Below are 16,492 nucleotides of genomic sequence, written 5' to 3' on the forward strand. Positions count from 1 at the left end.
ATCTGTTTCTTTTAAAAGGTGTATTGGGAGCAATTTGGTAATATTTCATCACACATGTCTCAGGTGTAACACCTCTAAAGCTATCAGCAATGTAGATCAGTCCTTCACGTTCATTATGCATAGTGCCTTAGTGTCTATGTCTTCTAAGTTGTAGAATGCAAGATGGTTGGAGGTTAATATCAGGTTTCCTATGTATGCTGTCTTTGAAACCAGCATGCCATATCCATTTAGGATTCAAGCAAATTGAACAGAGCACAGAAGTGTTTTACATATATTCACTCAGCTACTCTACAACAAAATTCACTTGTAATGTAAGAGGAGACAAATATCTGCATAACGTTTCAAGTGAAAGCTGATGCAGGCTTTAAATCTGAAAGCAAGAAGGATGGTTTAAGGCATGGAGTCTAAAGAAGAAAGGATTTAAGGAGGATAAAGTGTGCTCACAAATGAAAAGTAGTTCAAGTAAGACTGACAGCAGAATTGCTACAGGGATTGTCAAGCAAAAAGCAGGGTGAACCAAAGTAGACAACAGCAAAGAAGGAACATTAAATTTGTATACAATGCATATATATCTGTATATTTGTAAATACATGTAGGAAATTATGGGTAGGATCAAAATACTCATATGACGTGTGTGTTGTACATCCAACACTGGCCCTTCATAACAAGGGATCACAGTTTCTCCTTCCAGACATGGCACAGATGCCTTCAAAGCCTAATACACTGGATTTCAAGCTCCTTCAAAGCCCATGTATAATCCTACCACAGGATGTTCCCATTTGTGTTCTCTCATCCCTGCTACATGCATGCAATGAGTATCAAAAAGAAAAAGGTGAAGGATGCCTTGACAGAGAGGAGTGTCTAGGGCCAGAGACAGGCAGGAGTTGAATGCAACCACAGGGTCAGGTTGGGAGGAAATAAGTATATTTACAGTGTGCTTGGCTGTACTTTGAGGAGAGGTATCTGAGTGGGAGAGGCACGAGCTAAGAAAGTTCCTGGAACCCCTCCCTTTATCCACCCACGCGATGCCTGACTGGGGCAGGAGTTTCCATGAAGAACCACAGTCTACTGACAAGGCACGCACAACGTATCCAGGGATGCACAAGAAGAAGCCTACATAGTTTCAGAAAAGATAAAGGCAGAAAATACTCTAAAAATTCAGAACTTCTGTTGAACAGTGTTTCATTACAAGCAAAACCACCTCAGTTTAGTGGAGCATGTATTTTATGCAAAATCCAATACACTTTAGGTAGCACCCTAGTGTCCCTCAGATGCACTACTAGATAAGATCTATATATTTGGTAATTATAACTAATTCATAGCATTGGTCATGATGGGTATTACAGGAAAGTAATTTTTTTTTGTATCTTCTAAAATACAGTAGTAACAGAAACATTTTCTAAAATGTGATTAAGTTTGGCAGTACTTTTTAAAAAAGCATATTCTTTATTAGATAGAATATTAGACATATATTCCTGTAGCATATGTGAATAAATATTTTGACAATATTTTTTAAAAATTCATTCTCTTACCCAGAGTAATATTTTTTTGCCTCTTTTTTAAATACAATTTAGTTTTTAATTAATTTTAATTTTTATCATCTGAAACACTTTCCCATGGAAAATTTGAATGATATGTACTTGCAGTAATTTAAATTATGATACCACATAATCCCAGTTCAGCTGATACTTGTTTAGTTGCATCTATGTTCATATACAAATAATTTAGAAAATTCACAGCCAGAAACAGTATAAAAACAGTAAATAATAAAGTGTCACCATATTTATGAGTAAACAAAAATTTCCTATTATCCTCTGTTTTTACAGACAAGATTTTCTGCATTTTTTACTATGTGCAATTGTGGATTGTGAACAGAGAATTCAACTCTGGTTCAGATGTTGACTCTTAATTAAATTGGAAAATGGTATGGACAAATTGAAATGTTTTCCCTTTATGCAACTACTTATTTCCTCAGCCTAAATAAAGAAATTCAGCTGGCACCAGTTGTGCAAACTTTATATATGTCATTTATATGAAACTACATAGAAATTCCCTAGCAGATTTTTCATTAAGGTGGAGACAAGATTATCCCAAGATGATACACAAGGGAAGCATAATACACGAGAAAAGAACGTATCAATAACGTTAAAGAAATTATCTCAAAACAGAAAGCAGAATGTGATAAAACAGAGTTGAAATGTGGTCTTCTATGATTATTAAAATAGATACTTACCTTAAAATTCTTAAGCAGATCAAATGAAAATCCAGAGTAATAAAAAAGGAAATGAGACAGTACATAACATATCTAAAGAATGGATTAGACCTGAATTTAAATGATTCATTCATATTTGTTTCTTATGAATGTAAAATAAAACAAGTAGAACATGAATGCAGAACAGATTTCATATAGACTGACTAATTGGCTCATACAAAGTGAAGCAATAGTGTAGGTTATAATCATACTGCATGTATGAACACCCTGAAAGATGTTTGGACACTGCTTTCCTTAAATGAAAATGCAGATTGTTTTCCTACTCTCTCCATGCTTGATCAGTAAAGTTCCATGTAAAACTACAGACAACACAAAAGGCTATTTATGCTTTCACACTTGAAAAGCCAATGACCTAGAAAAAGACCAGCTGGGGCACACACACACTATTGCTGATTTCCTTATGAAATTATTTCATTTCTTCTATTAAAATATTTTAACAGAAAATATACTAGTGTTATTTCAGAATAACTTTCTGATGCCAATTCCCAACTTCACTATGTATTCAAAACAGTTATCACCAGAGTCATTGAACCCCTGCTGTCAGGAAGCTGGGCTTATTAATAAAAATTAAGATGATAATTTGTGATATAAACCTGAGCAATACCACAATAGAAGAGGTTTCCTTGACAAAACAGAGGGGAGCAAAGAGGTTGTAAAACATTATTAGCTTTGAATGAGGAATATGCTACAGCATCAAGACAAAAGGATAAAACTTTTAGAACAGACATTATGTCAAGTTAACTGAAAATAAAAAAAAACACTGATTAGTAAGGAGAAACATCTAGTGCATTTTACAAAGAGCTTAATACTGGGGTATAAGAGAAAAAGGATGCACCATTTTCAGAATCAGACACATTCAATCAATATAAAAATCTTTCCTTGCCTAACTTTTTCACAGAATCCACTGGAACTTTCATATTCAGAGACAGTTTTAGATTTAGATTCTATTGCATTCACATTTACATATCATAGACTGTAAAAGAAGAACTAAATCAGGCAAAATTATATACCCAATCCTGCACTAAATTTAGCCTAAAAATTAAATCATGTTTCTCTTCTTTAGCCAATATCTTAACAGAAAAAAAAATATTATTTCTCTAGTTATTCTAATAATTCAGCTCTAGGTAGATCTTGCCAATAGCAGCACCACTTTCTGCCTCATAAAACATCAGTATAGTATTATGAAGCTAGTAGGATAGCTGGACTTGGTTCATTTTTTAAAATAGATGGATAATTGCTTTCCTATTGAAACTCTCTTTGGACTTAGTGTGTGTTCCCACCTTTCACTGAAGGCAGTAGTAAATCAGGAAAGAGATGGGAGACAAGACCATGGATCACCAGTGACTCTGCTTTTCCTCAATTCTGTTTTCTCTCTTACTTATAGATTGGGCAGCAAATGAAGAAGATAGAAAAAAATCAGGACAGCATAAGGATTCTTCTAAATTACCTGCAAACATGGCAGAAATCAAAAAACAAAACAAACAAAAATATAAAGTGACTGAATGAAACGACAAAAGCACCCAAAGAAATCCCCAAATAACCAAACCAAAAAGAAAGAAGGTTCCAAAGCAGAAAACCCAAATTACTCTTTTCTTAATAATCACATTATTTCTTTTTCCATTGCTAAAGTATTTGCTTGTTTCTGTAACTGTTTACTGAAAATTATATTCTTGTCTGTATTCATCTATATGCTAACAGATTTACTTCAACTCTATTGTAAAGTATTTCAAAAGCGGCAGATTATTAAGGAACAAATAGATGAAAGTGCATGAAGTTGCAGACCCAAGAATCCTTCAAACATTCAAAGCCTCAAAAGCTCTAATACTCAGTAAGAAGAAATCAGTAGGACCACAGATATAAGTGGTCTTGTCTTTCAGGTATTTCTTTTATTTCTGTGAACTGCTGCAGCTCAAAATTCTACCTGAGACTTGAGTGTTGCTTTACTTACTTCCAAACTTTTGAATTCTCTTTTGTTATTAAAATCTAATGACAAATACAAATAATGACAAATTCAAAATGTAATGTGGCAGCAATGCCAAAACATATGCAGCAGTGCCAAAATCAGCATGAACTTTATGCAGGCCTCTAAGTAGAAGTATAAATATCGAGTCTTACTGCAGTTTACTTGGTAACAAAGCTTACTGCAGATTTTTAGTCCTAAAGTCAAAAGGTCCAGAGAGGCTTTTATTGCTACTTTTTGAAAAATTAAAAGTATTGCCCCACAGAATTTAATTTGTGTAATTTCTCCAGGGAGATTTTAAGTATAGAATGTAAAGGGGTAGAAGAGACCCCCAGAGTGCTGTTAGCTTGGGCAAGAGCTCTATTCTTGTGCCAAAGGGTTTATTTCTAAGCAGTAAGATTTTTCTCAGAGGCCCTAAACACTCTTGTCTCCAAATGTACTCTGTGCCAGAACCTTTCATAAAGGTTATCATGTGATGTATTTGCTGTAAGCGCTCTCATAAAAATCATGTGCAAAATAACACAGTAGAAGAGCTAGAGGACTTCCCGAGACCCACTTTTAATGCTGTCTTCTTTAAAAGCCAGTCAGTAAGTATAATTGAACAAAGCTTTTCTCAAGGGCATTTGGCAAGTGTTTTCCTGAGGTCTAGATACTCATCCATAACAGAAGAGTTGATAATACTTAATTCAACATGAGAGTCAGGTCTAGTTACTTGACATGGAATCTGCAACTGTTTTCTGCCATGTTTATGATGGTGCTATCTCACTTTATATCAATTTCCATCTTTATAATCAGTCCTTTTTCAGGACTTTGTAACTGGGAAAGTTAGGCCTCTTAAAAGACCTAATCAATTCACGCTCAAACTTTTAAAATTTATTAATGTAAACTTAAAATACCTTTGCTATTTGTGAAGAGACCATTATTTATATCGACCTTTTCTGCTAAAAAAAGAGCGAAGTGTAATAACCTTGCATTATTCCTCCTTTCGTCCTGTGTTCAGATTGAAATTTACTGCTTAACCTGAATCCTATCTTTACTGTAATATTCCTTACAAAAAAAAAGTGTTTTAAAAGTGGTTGATCTGCTTCTTTAGCCTCCTCACCCATAATTTCTGCTAAACTTTGATTACCAGCAATGTTTTTTCAAGGTTTTATATTTACTCTCTGTAGTGGGTTGACCTGGGCTGAATGCAGGTGCTCACCAAGACACTCTGTGACTCCCCTTCCCAGCAGCACAGGGGAGACAAAATAAGATGGAAAATAACTTGTAGGTTGAGATAAGGAAAAAAGCAAAAAAAAAAAAAAAAAGTAAGCAAAAAACCCCAAAAGCTTGTGCATGCATAAGCAAAGAAAAAAAAGTTTAATCTCTACTTCCCATCAGTGAATGAAGTTTATCCACTTCCTGGGAAGCAGGGCTTCAACATATGGAGAAGTTGCTCCAGAAGGCAAACCTTACAAAATAACAAGCATCCCCTATTCTTCCTCCCTTCCTTAGCTTTTATACCTGAGCTGACATCATCTGGTATGGACTAGCCCTTTGATTAATTTGGGTCAGCAGGCCTGGTTGTGTCCCAGGATATTGCCCACTCCCAGCTCCCTGATGGGAAGGGAGGGGAAGGGCAAAAGAAAAAGAAAAAGAAAAAAGAAGAAGAAAAAGAAAAAGAAAAAAAAAGAAGAAAAAGAAAAAGAAAAAAAAAAGAAAATAAAAAAGAAGAAGAAGAAGAAGAAAAAGGAAAAGAAAAAGGCAATAGAGACAGAGACAGCGCTGATGCTGTGCCAGCCCTGCCCAGCAGCAGCCAAACACTGGAGTGTTATCAGCTCCTTTCCAGCTACCAGTGCAAAGCACAGCACTGTGAGGGCTGCTGTGGGAAAATGAGCTCCAGCTCAGCCAGACCAAATAGACTCTCATTGTTTGAGCTTGCCCTTGTAAAAAAATCCCAAAAATTTCAGGTCAATAAGTTTGTCTGATCTCATATTTTGTCACATACCAACGTGAATCTGTGATAGTGCAATAGGTATTGCCTATACATTAGACATTCAAGCATGGCTTTTTCATACTATTTCCACCAATACCTAAACTGTGCACAGGAAACAATACTGAAAATTCCATAGCCATGGTAATGGCTAGTGGTGCCAAGTTTTAATGACCAGATTTCTCTGGCCAACATTTATAATAACATAAACTTCTTGACAACATAGAAAAAAATACATTCCTTAAAGATTTGAACTATTTTTCAACCTTAAATTTAAAAGTAATTCTTACCTTCTCCCATAGAAAGTGCAAGTAATCAAATCAAATCATATATATATGATATAGGCTGCACCATGATAGATCTTTGATGATAGTGATAAATTTGATGGAATTCCTCTCATTCAGCTTAGACTTGTACATCTGCTTAACAGAGGAGATCAAGAGGCTTATTACAGTAACATTTCTCAGATGTAACTTAAATATTTTCTCTGGGGTGATGGGAACCACATTGTGATCTCTAAAGGGAGTCTGGACAACTGCCTCTGATGTATAATAAAGACATCCGATGAATATTTTCATTTAATACAGAAAACCTCTTAGAAATTTGCATCCATTTTTTTCTCAACAAGTATTTTTCTTATGTCAACAGCCTAATAAAGCTAAGTAAATTCAGCATCATTTAGTTTTAGCAGCCATCAATCCCAACAGCTCAACACATATGGAAATTCATGCTTCCGGCTTTATACATTTTTTTCTTTTGTGCTGTAATACAAGAACATTAACAGATAAATCTTGGATGTAGTTTAAAGTTTATTGATGACTGCAAATAGAAATAGCTTCTGCTGCTTCCCAAGGTTCTTATCAGCAGTCATTCCCAATAGGACCAAAAAGAGCAGACACTATATCAATAAAAAGAGCTTCATATTTGGGATGTTGTGTTTTTCTTTTCTTTTACTTTAAGCCAGAAGGCCCACTTTACTCAGTTGATCGAAATTAGTTTGGTTCCTTTGTGGGGTGGGATTTAGTCTTTACTGAATTCAGGTTTCCTCAGAAATATAGAATCATTTGATTTCAAATCATGGTATATCTAGGAGATAATATCATACACATAAAATAAAACCCTAAATTATTTTTTGAAGCATATGTACATTAAAATTTAAAACTTATCCTCATTGTACACACCAAACTTTCCTCAGCCAGTTGGTGCTTCATCTGTCTCTCTTATCACTGTGAGAGATCAAGGTCTCAAAGAATCGGCCATTTGCCAAAGCAGTGGGTGCTTGGCTGATGGAGTTCAAGGTTGCAGCCCAGGTGCAGAGGGGGTGCACACCCAACACCAGAGGCTACATGAGGGTTTTGGCCCAGATAAGGGAAGAGGCCAGTAAGAAACAGCTCCTGATACGTGGGATAATGCTTTTCATTATGTCAATTTCTGCCCTTACACAACTGGCTCAGGTGTGAAAACTCCTCTCTGAGGGAGATATTGGGACATTCACCTGAAGGTATTCAACCCTTCTGATGGGGCATAATTGTCTCAACTGTGCTGACCTAAGAGGCAGCTGTCATGTCTTAGAATGTGTGATAAACCACCGAAGAACCCTGAAGTGTCCCATGATCCACAGTGCTATAATAGTGTAAAACTTCCTAAGCCAGGGAAGGCACGTGGGTGTTCCCACGTAACCAGAGTGTACTCACTGAACTCTGTGTTTTGTGGGCTTTTTCTACCACTGATGGACCAAGACTGTGACCATCACTTTGACAGACATTGAAATTTCAGCAGTCAAATCTCATTGCTATATCATGGGTGGTGACTATATACCTTTTTCTCTTCTTTTCCTCTCTCTTTCTCTCCTAACTTCTTATCAAAATATATTGAAGGCAAGACTAAAAATTTCCAGTCAATGTCTTAGTAAGTGCCTTGTTCTTTGGCTAGGTTAAATTTGGCTAAGTATAAATTTGCTAAGTTAAAGTTTGTGAAATGCCTTACTTTGTCTGGGTGTTGTTTTACAATTTGCCGAATGCCTTATTCTACCACAATGTTCTAAAGTTTGCAAGTAAAAGTGTGGTTTTGAACCTTCTGAGAATTCTGTTGTTTATTCTGTGCACAGCCCAAAATAAATCAACCAACCTTCCCCTAAACCCACCAAGTGGACTGGAGCATAACATTCCCCCAGAACATTTTACCTTTTTACAAATTTTTTGCCAGCGACTTTATATTTTCCAGATATTTTCTTCCCCATCCTAGCTGCAATCATTAGCAAGTAAGTTATTGTATCCCAAAGTTTGTTTAGCATAAAAACTCCAGACTTTACCTGCCAACTTTATACATGTCAGTAAAAGTTGTATAGAAAGAAGAGCTGTGCTGGATGAACTGTAACTTATTTTTTCCCTTCCTCATAGGATCTTGGCTGTATTCTTAAGTTTCTATAACAGACTAATAAAAAAGCTATCTTCACCAGCTACTAAGTGGTAAAGAGTTTACAACAAATCTACATTCTACCTATTTGCCATGAGCTATTTCAATTGTATTTTCTAGCATTTCAAGAAAAATCCTTGCAGAGTGCTTAAAAAATGTAGGTTGATAACAAACATAACTGAAGTGTGGAACTTACATAGTTATGATTTACCACTGTTAACATTCTCTGTGTTATCACAAAACACACAGAATTTAGGCAAGCCACGTTAACAGAGAGAATCTCCGTAAAGTATACGTAAATATAAAACCTTGAAAAAACATCACTGGTAATCAAGGTTTAACAGAAATTGTGGGTGAGGAGACTAAAGAAGCAGATCAACCACATTCCTGCAGTTTCCACTCTGAATTCTCATTTTTCTGAAACCAAACTTGGTTGTCTTATCTACAGTTGTGCAATACTATAACTTGGTATATTAAGAGTTTTACACTGAAGTGCTGATTTCAAGGCAGAAGACTACATCTATTAAATGTCTCTGTAGAAACATTGCACGCCATAAACATCAGTGTTAAATTTATGGCAAAATTCAGCCACTTCTAACTGCCATTGCTCATTCAAATACTCTTTCAGCTGCCTTGTTGCAGCTCATTCTGCAAGTAAAGACCTGAAAGTCATGTGTGCATACATCCATTTTATTTCCACCGCCTACTTTCACAGCTTCAAACTATTCAAGGTAGAGTAACCTCTTGAGCTAAAAGTAATTTGTCTTTTCTAACTCTCAATATATTTTCCTTCCAAGAACTTCCCCAAATGCAATAACAAAAAACCCAGATTGGAGGTATTGGGTATTTTCCCTTTGGTGACTCCATATATAGCAATATTTATTAATTTTAAAAGTAATTCCACACACTAGGTTTGTACCAGACGCCAAAGAACTCAGAAGCATTCTTCATGGTCACAATAAAGAATGGCGTCACAATCTTTTCTTTGGACTAATTTCATCATAAAGCAACTTTAGACAATCAGGCTGAAAATATATTAATAAATGTGACACATGAAATTAAAACTTTCATCTGGTGGGTGTGGTGGCTGGTGGGCCTGTGGTTCAAGGGACAAAGAGAGTCCAGTGGTAGGACAGTCCCTAAGATCAGAGATCCTCCCCAGGTTAGGGTGACAAAAGAGGCTTCTCCAAGGTCACTCTGCCCTGTTATGTTAATGTACCCAGTTCTGCTTCCCTGGTTGGCTGTTGGCCTCTCCGCCCCCTTCTTACCTTATATGTCCCTGCCCTAGAAGGTTCTCCACTCCATGTTCCCCCATTGGCCCTTGCCCCATCACCACTCCCCCGGAGCTCCCTATTGGCTTCCTTACCTTAGTCCCGCCTGTGTACTGCCCCCGTGCCCTCAGATCATTGGTCCCTGATGCTCCATCTGCTCCCATACTTAAACCTGAACCCTCCATTGTTCTCTGTCTTTGTTCCTGAATCCCTTCGCGGTGTGGCTGTAATAAACCTCTGTCTGTGGAATCCCATACAAAGACCCTTCCTGCCTCTTTGCCGTCAACTCGCATTACTGGAGCTATCCGTGTGTGTGCGTGTATGCGTGTGTGAGTGTGTGGTGGTCCTGCCGAGCAGCTTCGCTAAGGAGACGCTTTTAGGAAGGTCGCGGCACCTCACTATCCAGCACCAACAAGCTGTGGACCATGACAGGTGGGTATACAAGTCTTCATTTAGAATAGATACTCAGGATCTTATGTTTTCCAGATCATATTAAAATAAACAGAAAATTATGGTTTTCACCTAGGAATTTACATTCCAATGAAGTATAGGGAACTCAACAGATTTCCTTAATGAGGCTTTAATGCTTCCGTGTAGCTTGAAATAATCAAATTCTACTGATTCCACCAAAATTAAGACAACGATCCCACTGAAAAAGGTAACTAATTTGAGGGTCAGTATGATTGAACAAGCTTCCTACTCTCCTTCTGCAGTCTCCTCCAGAAGGCAGTACAGAGCACTTTATCTGTGATGTTCCAAATTACCCTGTAGAGGAGCCAATTTCTGAAATTGGAAAACTCAGAAAAGAACATCATAACAGTTGGAAAATAACATAATAGCATAGACTCATGAATTAGATGTCTTATTTTAAAAAGTCTCATACAAACCAATACATTGCCAGAAAGCTTTTTAAAAACAGGTACTCTTTCGAAGGAGGACAGTAAGGGAAAACACATGATCACAAGTTTTATGGGATCAATCTAACAATTTTACATTAAAAAGTAACCTAGTGAAATATTGGTACACATGACAGAGCAACCAGGTAGTCTTCTTTGTTCTAGGAAATGTGTTTATGTACACCCATGTCTACATATGGTGAGAGGAGCAGTATATAAACACAGAAGGATTATTTGGAGCAGGTAGAAAGTAAGACAAATATCTCCACTGCAAGCTGCCACTGAAAAGGACAAGGAATACCAGAATGCAGTTTTTAATTGGGTTTGACAGACTTTTGAGAATGGGAAACATCAGTACTATAGCTGTCACCATGTTCAGGGACCATAGCCAAGAAAGCATAATCTCTGAAATGCATTAGCATTTTCTGACACTCTCCAGTTTTGTGACTTTAGATAGAACTGAGCATCTCTCGTGATTCTGCGGAAGTGCATCCACTCTGCTACATAATCATGAAAAGGTACCTTGAATGAAAGCCAGGGATGTGCCTTAGTACTTGTATTCTAGGGAAGCTGTTGTTTTATCAAAATTTACAGTACTGCAAATTCATTAATCTCAGCATAATGAAGGACTGGGAATGCAATCACAAAACACACTCCTATAAAAAATACGTGTAAGAAGGTCCATCTTAGTGATGGGCATGGCATCTGGTTTTTTCTAGTGTAGCTCTAGCTTGCTACTGAGTTTGTATGGATACCTTAAGATGGTTTTCTATTTTATTTTATGAAACTGTAAATAGAGAACAGTATAATAAATTAAGTGAAAGTTCTGGAGAGAAAATACTTTTTCCTGGCATTCCAAACATGGCATTTGAAAGAGATGTTACCTGGGTATAATGTTGAAAAGGGAGGAGGTTTTGTGCCATGTATGCAGCCAAAAAGCATTCTCAAATGAGACTAGATAGTTTGTGACATAAAAATATTAATTCCCTTGATAATTAACTACTTAGCTCTTCTTCATTACCGATCAAATTTGGAGGTCTTTTATCTCTATCTCTCTGGCTCTGTAGCTTCTGTGCCAGAGCACGAGGTGTAGCGATCTCTAAAAGGCATCTCCAAAGCGAAGCTGCTCAGCAGGATCAGCCACACACACTCACACACACTCACACACACGTGCAGGCACAAATGCACGGACAGCTTCAGTAATATGGTCAGCGGCAGAGAGGCAGGAAGGGTCTTTGCGTGGAGTTCCACAGGAGTAGCTTATTGCCTCTACACTGTGAAGGGTTCTAGAAGCAAAAATCCCAGAACAATGCAGAACTCGGGCTTAAGTACGGGGGTGAGGCTAGCACTAGGAACCAATGGTGTGAGGGCACAGGGGCAGTGCAAAGGCGGGACTAAGGAATGGGGACCCATGGGGGAGCTCTGGGGGAGTGGCGAGGGGCAGAGGCCAATGGGGGGAACCTGGAGTGGAGAACTTTCTATGGTATGGAACATATAAGGTAGCAAGGAGGTGGAGCGGCCAACAGCCAACCAGGGAAGCAGAACTGGGGTAGATTACCATAACAGAATAATGCTGGGAGAGGCTTCTTTTCTCACCTGCCAGACTGCTAAGTTTCTGGCACCAGGGACTGTCTTACCGAGAACTCTTTCTGTCCCTTGTACCACAGGCTAACCAGCCACCACAGTCTTTATTCACTTTCACTTGGGCTTGTGAACACTAAGATCTCAAGGCTTAGCTGGAAGTCTTCTGAACAGTTCAGCACAGTATGTAGGACCCAAGCAGTATAATCAGGTGCAGAACCTAAGAGGAAAGAAAAAATGCCTCAGAGGGAGTATGAGAGGCCTTGTGGATGGGACTAAAACTCTACAACTTCATGACTGACTGTTTGGGATTTTTTTCCTCCATGTATTAAATGTTCACATCTTCCAGGTTAGGAAGATACCATGTAACTATCTATACGGACTTTTAAAACCAATTTCTTTTAATAATCCCAATTTTGAACAGCAACTTCATATAGCCAGTCCCTCTGATTGTTAGGAATACAAATTTATGAGAGCAATTCAGCATCCTGTGTGATCTACAAACTGTCCCAAAAGCAAATGATAGATGTTTTAAATCATCTACTTATTCTGACATACCTGCAGCCTCCTGCAACTCTGTTTGTTGTGATTGGTTTAAAAAGCAGACACTTCTAGAATGAAAATGTGAATAACACAGTCCATTCACCAAAAAGCAGAGCGGAAAATATCAAAATTCAAGAAATATGTATTACAAGAAAATGTTCTCATTTTATTTTAAATACACAAAAAATATGTAGTTAACACAAGGAACTTACTTTCTCTAGTTGAGCAGACGTCCTTAATATTATCCTTTACATCCCCTCAGTCCCATCTGAAAAAAGGTCAACAGAGTTCAATAGTGCAGCAGTGAAGCAGCAGGACATCTTCACAAAACCATCCTAACTATCCTTGTAAAACTTCTGTGTTCATTCTCGGGCAGTGAAGAGAATCATTATTATTGTTACTAATGCTGAGGAAAAAGTATTCCAAAGTAAAAAGAAAATTACTTTATTAGTATAGAATGCCTCATTTCCCACTGCTGGTTATTAGTGTTATTTTGCTATTGCCTATAGCTTGTCTTTATTCACTTTCAGTATAGAACTTTTATCATCCTTTCATCCTACTCTTAATTTTCCTTCTCAATGCTTATCTTCAGAAGATTGTTGTCAGACCACACTATCTTTTAAGACCCAAATAAGAGACATTTAATACAGAACACGCAGAAAGACTGGCAAAGAAAGCACACACTCAAAAAATTACACAGATATTTCTTGCTTTCATTTCCTTTTCTCATAAACCTGTGTTAATATTTCATTTTTCAAAATTTTAATCCAGTGAAGTGCTGGAAATTTTGTCCCTAATCAAGCCAAAGATACAAGCTAGAAACTTACACATACATTTCTTTGAAGTCAGTAACCTTACAGAATTCTAAACTGAACCACTCTTAAATACTTTAATGAACAGGGAGCAGACACAAACTTACAGTTCTGATTTCTAGAAGCGAGAAGATACAAGTGCCTTCTACATGTCATATCTCTTGCTCTTGCTCACATAAATCAATCTATCTATCTATCTATCTGTATAGATCTATATCTGTATCTATATTTACGATCCTAATAACCCTGGTAGTTTGATATGAAGACAATGGCATATGATTTTAAAGTGATTTTGTTTTGTTGTTTTCAGGGTTTCTTGGTGGTTTGGTTGGTTGGTTGGTTTGTTGGTTTTTTCCGTGTGATAATTCTCTTGACAATTTCAATTATCTTTCTTTAGAATGGCCTCAGCATCATTCCTCATCATGTGAAAATTACCCATGACTTCACAGAGTTTGTAAGGCAAGAAGTGCATTGTGGAGGATCACTGCATTATGCTGGTTTGGGCTGATACGTACAGCAAGTCACACAACTATTTTTTACGTGTTCCTATAGAACAATAGGAGTAAACAGTACTGTAGATTTCAAACACTGTTTTTTCCATGAGTCAGGAATATTCATAAGTACAGTTGTTTTCCTCTTCAGTGTGAAAGATGTGAAAGAAAAAGTCTATGCTCATTATGTATCGGCTAGGTTTTCATGCTGGATATATTTGTTAAGGATATATGACAGTAACTAATAAAAATACAAGACTCAAAATTATGGCTTTTAATAATGGAACCAGGGATAACATAATGATGTTTCTCATTGCACATTTGCTTATGCTTTGGTGTCTAAATCATAGGTCTCACAATTTTATTAATGCTGTATCTAGATGTTTGTTAGCATACATCTATTAAAAAAAATACTTTTCTTTAGCTGCTCTTACCTCTTTCTTACACTTTCTTCCTCAATTAGATTTCAGAAAGATCCTAATAAAATATATATAACAAACAACAGACAAGTAATTTTCACAACTAACTAGTATTTTATATATGTATAGAAACATATATATAAATGTCTAGGAATTCTAAGGACAAATTCTCAGGTTTTAAATGTAAATTTTGAAGAAAGCATTGTTTAAATCCAGGGTAGCAATTTCCTTCTATGGTAGAGCTGTTGGCAACATCCCTGTTATTCCAGTACACACTAGAACATTAGAATCAATTTTTTAGATCAGGTGCCTTTGAAGAAAGAGGTCCCCTAGGAGACAGTCTCATCCCACATAATTTTAACCCTTTTCTATTTTATGTATCTAACCCACATTAGGATAAATTGCCTCATGCAGTCAAATGATCAGATAAGTATTTTGGCGTACCCAGGAAAGTCAATTATTCTGAGCTAGATCTTAAGCCAAAGGAAAGATCTGAAAAATATTGTATATTTCTCTTAATTCTACCCCCTATCCAGTCTTGTTGATTGCAATGATAGGAATCTTGGCCAACAACAAACACACAAAGAAGAGTAAGCACACCTACACAAAGTTTGCAAGTGGACAGATATTTAAGCCAAGTGACCAACTCATTCAGTTTTCTGTCATTTGCATAATGCCTGCCCACATGGAAAGTCAACTCTAATCCATTTTCAGATGTGTCAGCTATCCAGTCTAAGTTCTGTTATCCTAATATGGTACATTATAGAAATTAACTAATGTCTGTTAAACTCATAATAGTCTTTGTATGGTCTACAAGAAGTATCACAGTTTACCACTGTTCAATGCAATTCCCCTTCCAAATGAATACAAACTGCTGTGAGCTTCAAATCACAACAGGGAAAGAAAGAAAGAAAAACATTTTTAAACCCATTATTACTTGCATATCCTTCACCTTTGACTACAACAAATTATTTAGCACATTTCTGAAATTTCAATTTAGCACTGCTTGGTGCTTAAAAACAAAATACAAATGTCCAAAGATCAGTCAGACGTGTACAGAATAAACATACAGCTTTTCTTTCTCGTTGTATGTGAGTTCATTCAGTTGGATCTTACATTCCTGTAATCATTTTTGGTCACAATGAGAAAAGTCACACCTTTTATAGCTTAATTGATGCATGCACCATCTAAAAGTTTTATAAAGCACTTTGTGGTTTTTGCCTTCTGTTCTTTTAATACACAACAGCAATAATGAAAACAAATATAAAAACTTTTTCCTTTCAGCTCATGCAAGCATGCACAGCTTTAAACCAAAAGAAAGATGTCATTACAGGCTAGTAATTTTTCCAGAGAAGATGCATTAGCATTAAAAATAAATGCTATGCATTCACATAAAAGCAGAGATAAGTCTACACAGTAAATCACACTTTTAGATTCATGATATTCAACAATGTGCAAGAAAATGGTAAGAAAAAAGCTTTTACCCTATGTATATGTATGAGTACACAACGCACTTAGTACCTTTAGGAAAAAAAGATGCTGATGCTCTTTAGCAAACCTGTATGCAATGAATTTTGAGGAATGTAGTTCTTTCATTAGAGGTGAAAGAAGTGTGGATAACAGACGGCCTGTTAATTTACTGAATAAAGTCCATGTGAAAAATGGCTTAGTAGTATGTGTTCATCAGTTCCAGGAAACTCTTCATTAAGATATGTTTAAATACAACCTATCACGTTGATGAAAGGCTTTTTATAATAGAACTTTTTGCAAGAGTGCAAGATGTGACTTTGAACGTATTTGTTATTAAAATAGATGAGAAAAAAAAAACCAACCCAGAAATCAAAACCAAATAACACTTTC

The 16,492-nt window shown here is 36.6% G+C and overlaps 1 protein-coding gene across 2 annotated transcripts in view; it reads right to left on the reverse strand.

Annotated features, from left to right (window-relative positions):
• Positions 1 to 1,557: 1,557 nt before the first annotated feature.
• Positions 1,558 to 16,492, reverse strand: part of TAFA5 (TAFA chemokine like family member 5) — a 525,365-nt gene continuing 510,430 nt past the window's right edge. Inside the window, exons 5-6 of one of the 2 annotated variants that reach the window (XM_042018262.1) lie at positions 13,123 to 13,178; positions 1,558 to 3,719 (exon numbers count right to left, since the gene is read on the reverse strand). In XM_042018262.1, coding sequence (XP_041874196.1) covers positions 13,152 to 13,178 — 27 coding nt within the window. In that variant the 3' untranslated portion in view covers positions 1,558 to 3,719; positions 13,123 to 13,151. Of the gene's footprint in view, positions 3,720 to 12,390; positions 12,588 to 13,122; positions 13,179 to 16,492 lie in introns of those variants that run through there. The other variant, XM_042018263.1, reaches the window with a different exon arrangement.

The sequence above is a fragment of the Corvus kubaryi genome, unplaced genomic scaffold (assembly GCF_017639235.1).
Source record: "Corvus kubaryi isolate FWS band 111438036 unplaced genomic scaffold, C.kubaryi_AGA036_p1.0 137, whole genome shotgun sequence".
Classification (NCBI taxonomy): domain Eukaryota; kingdom Metazoa; phylum Chordata; class Aves; order Passeriformes; family Corvidae; genus Corvus; species Corvus kubaryi.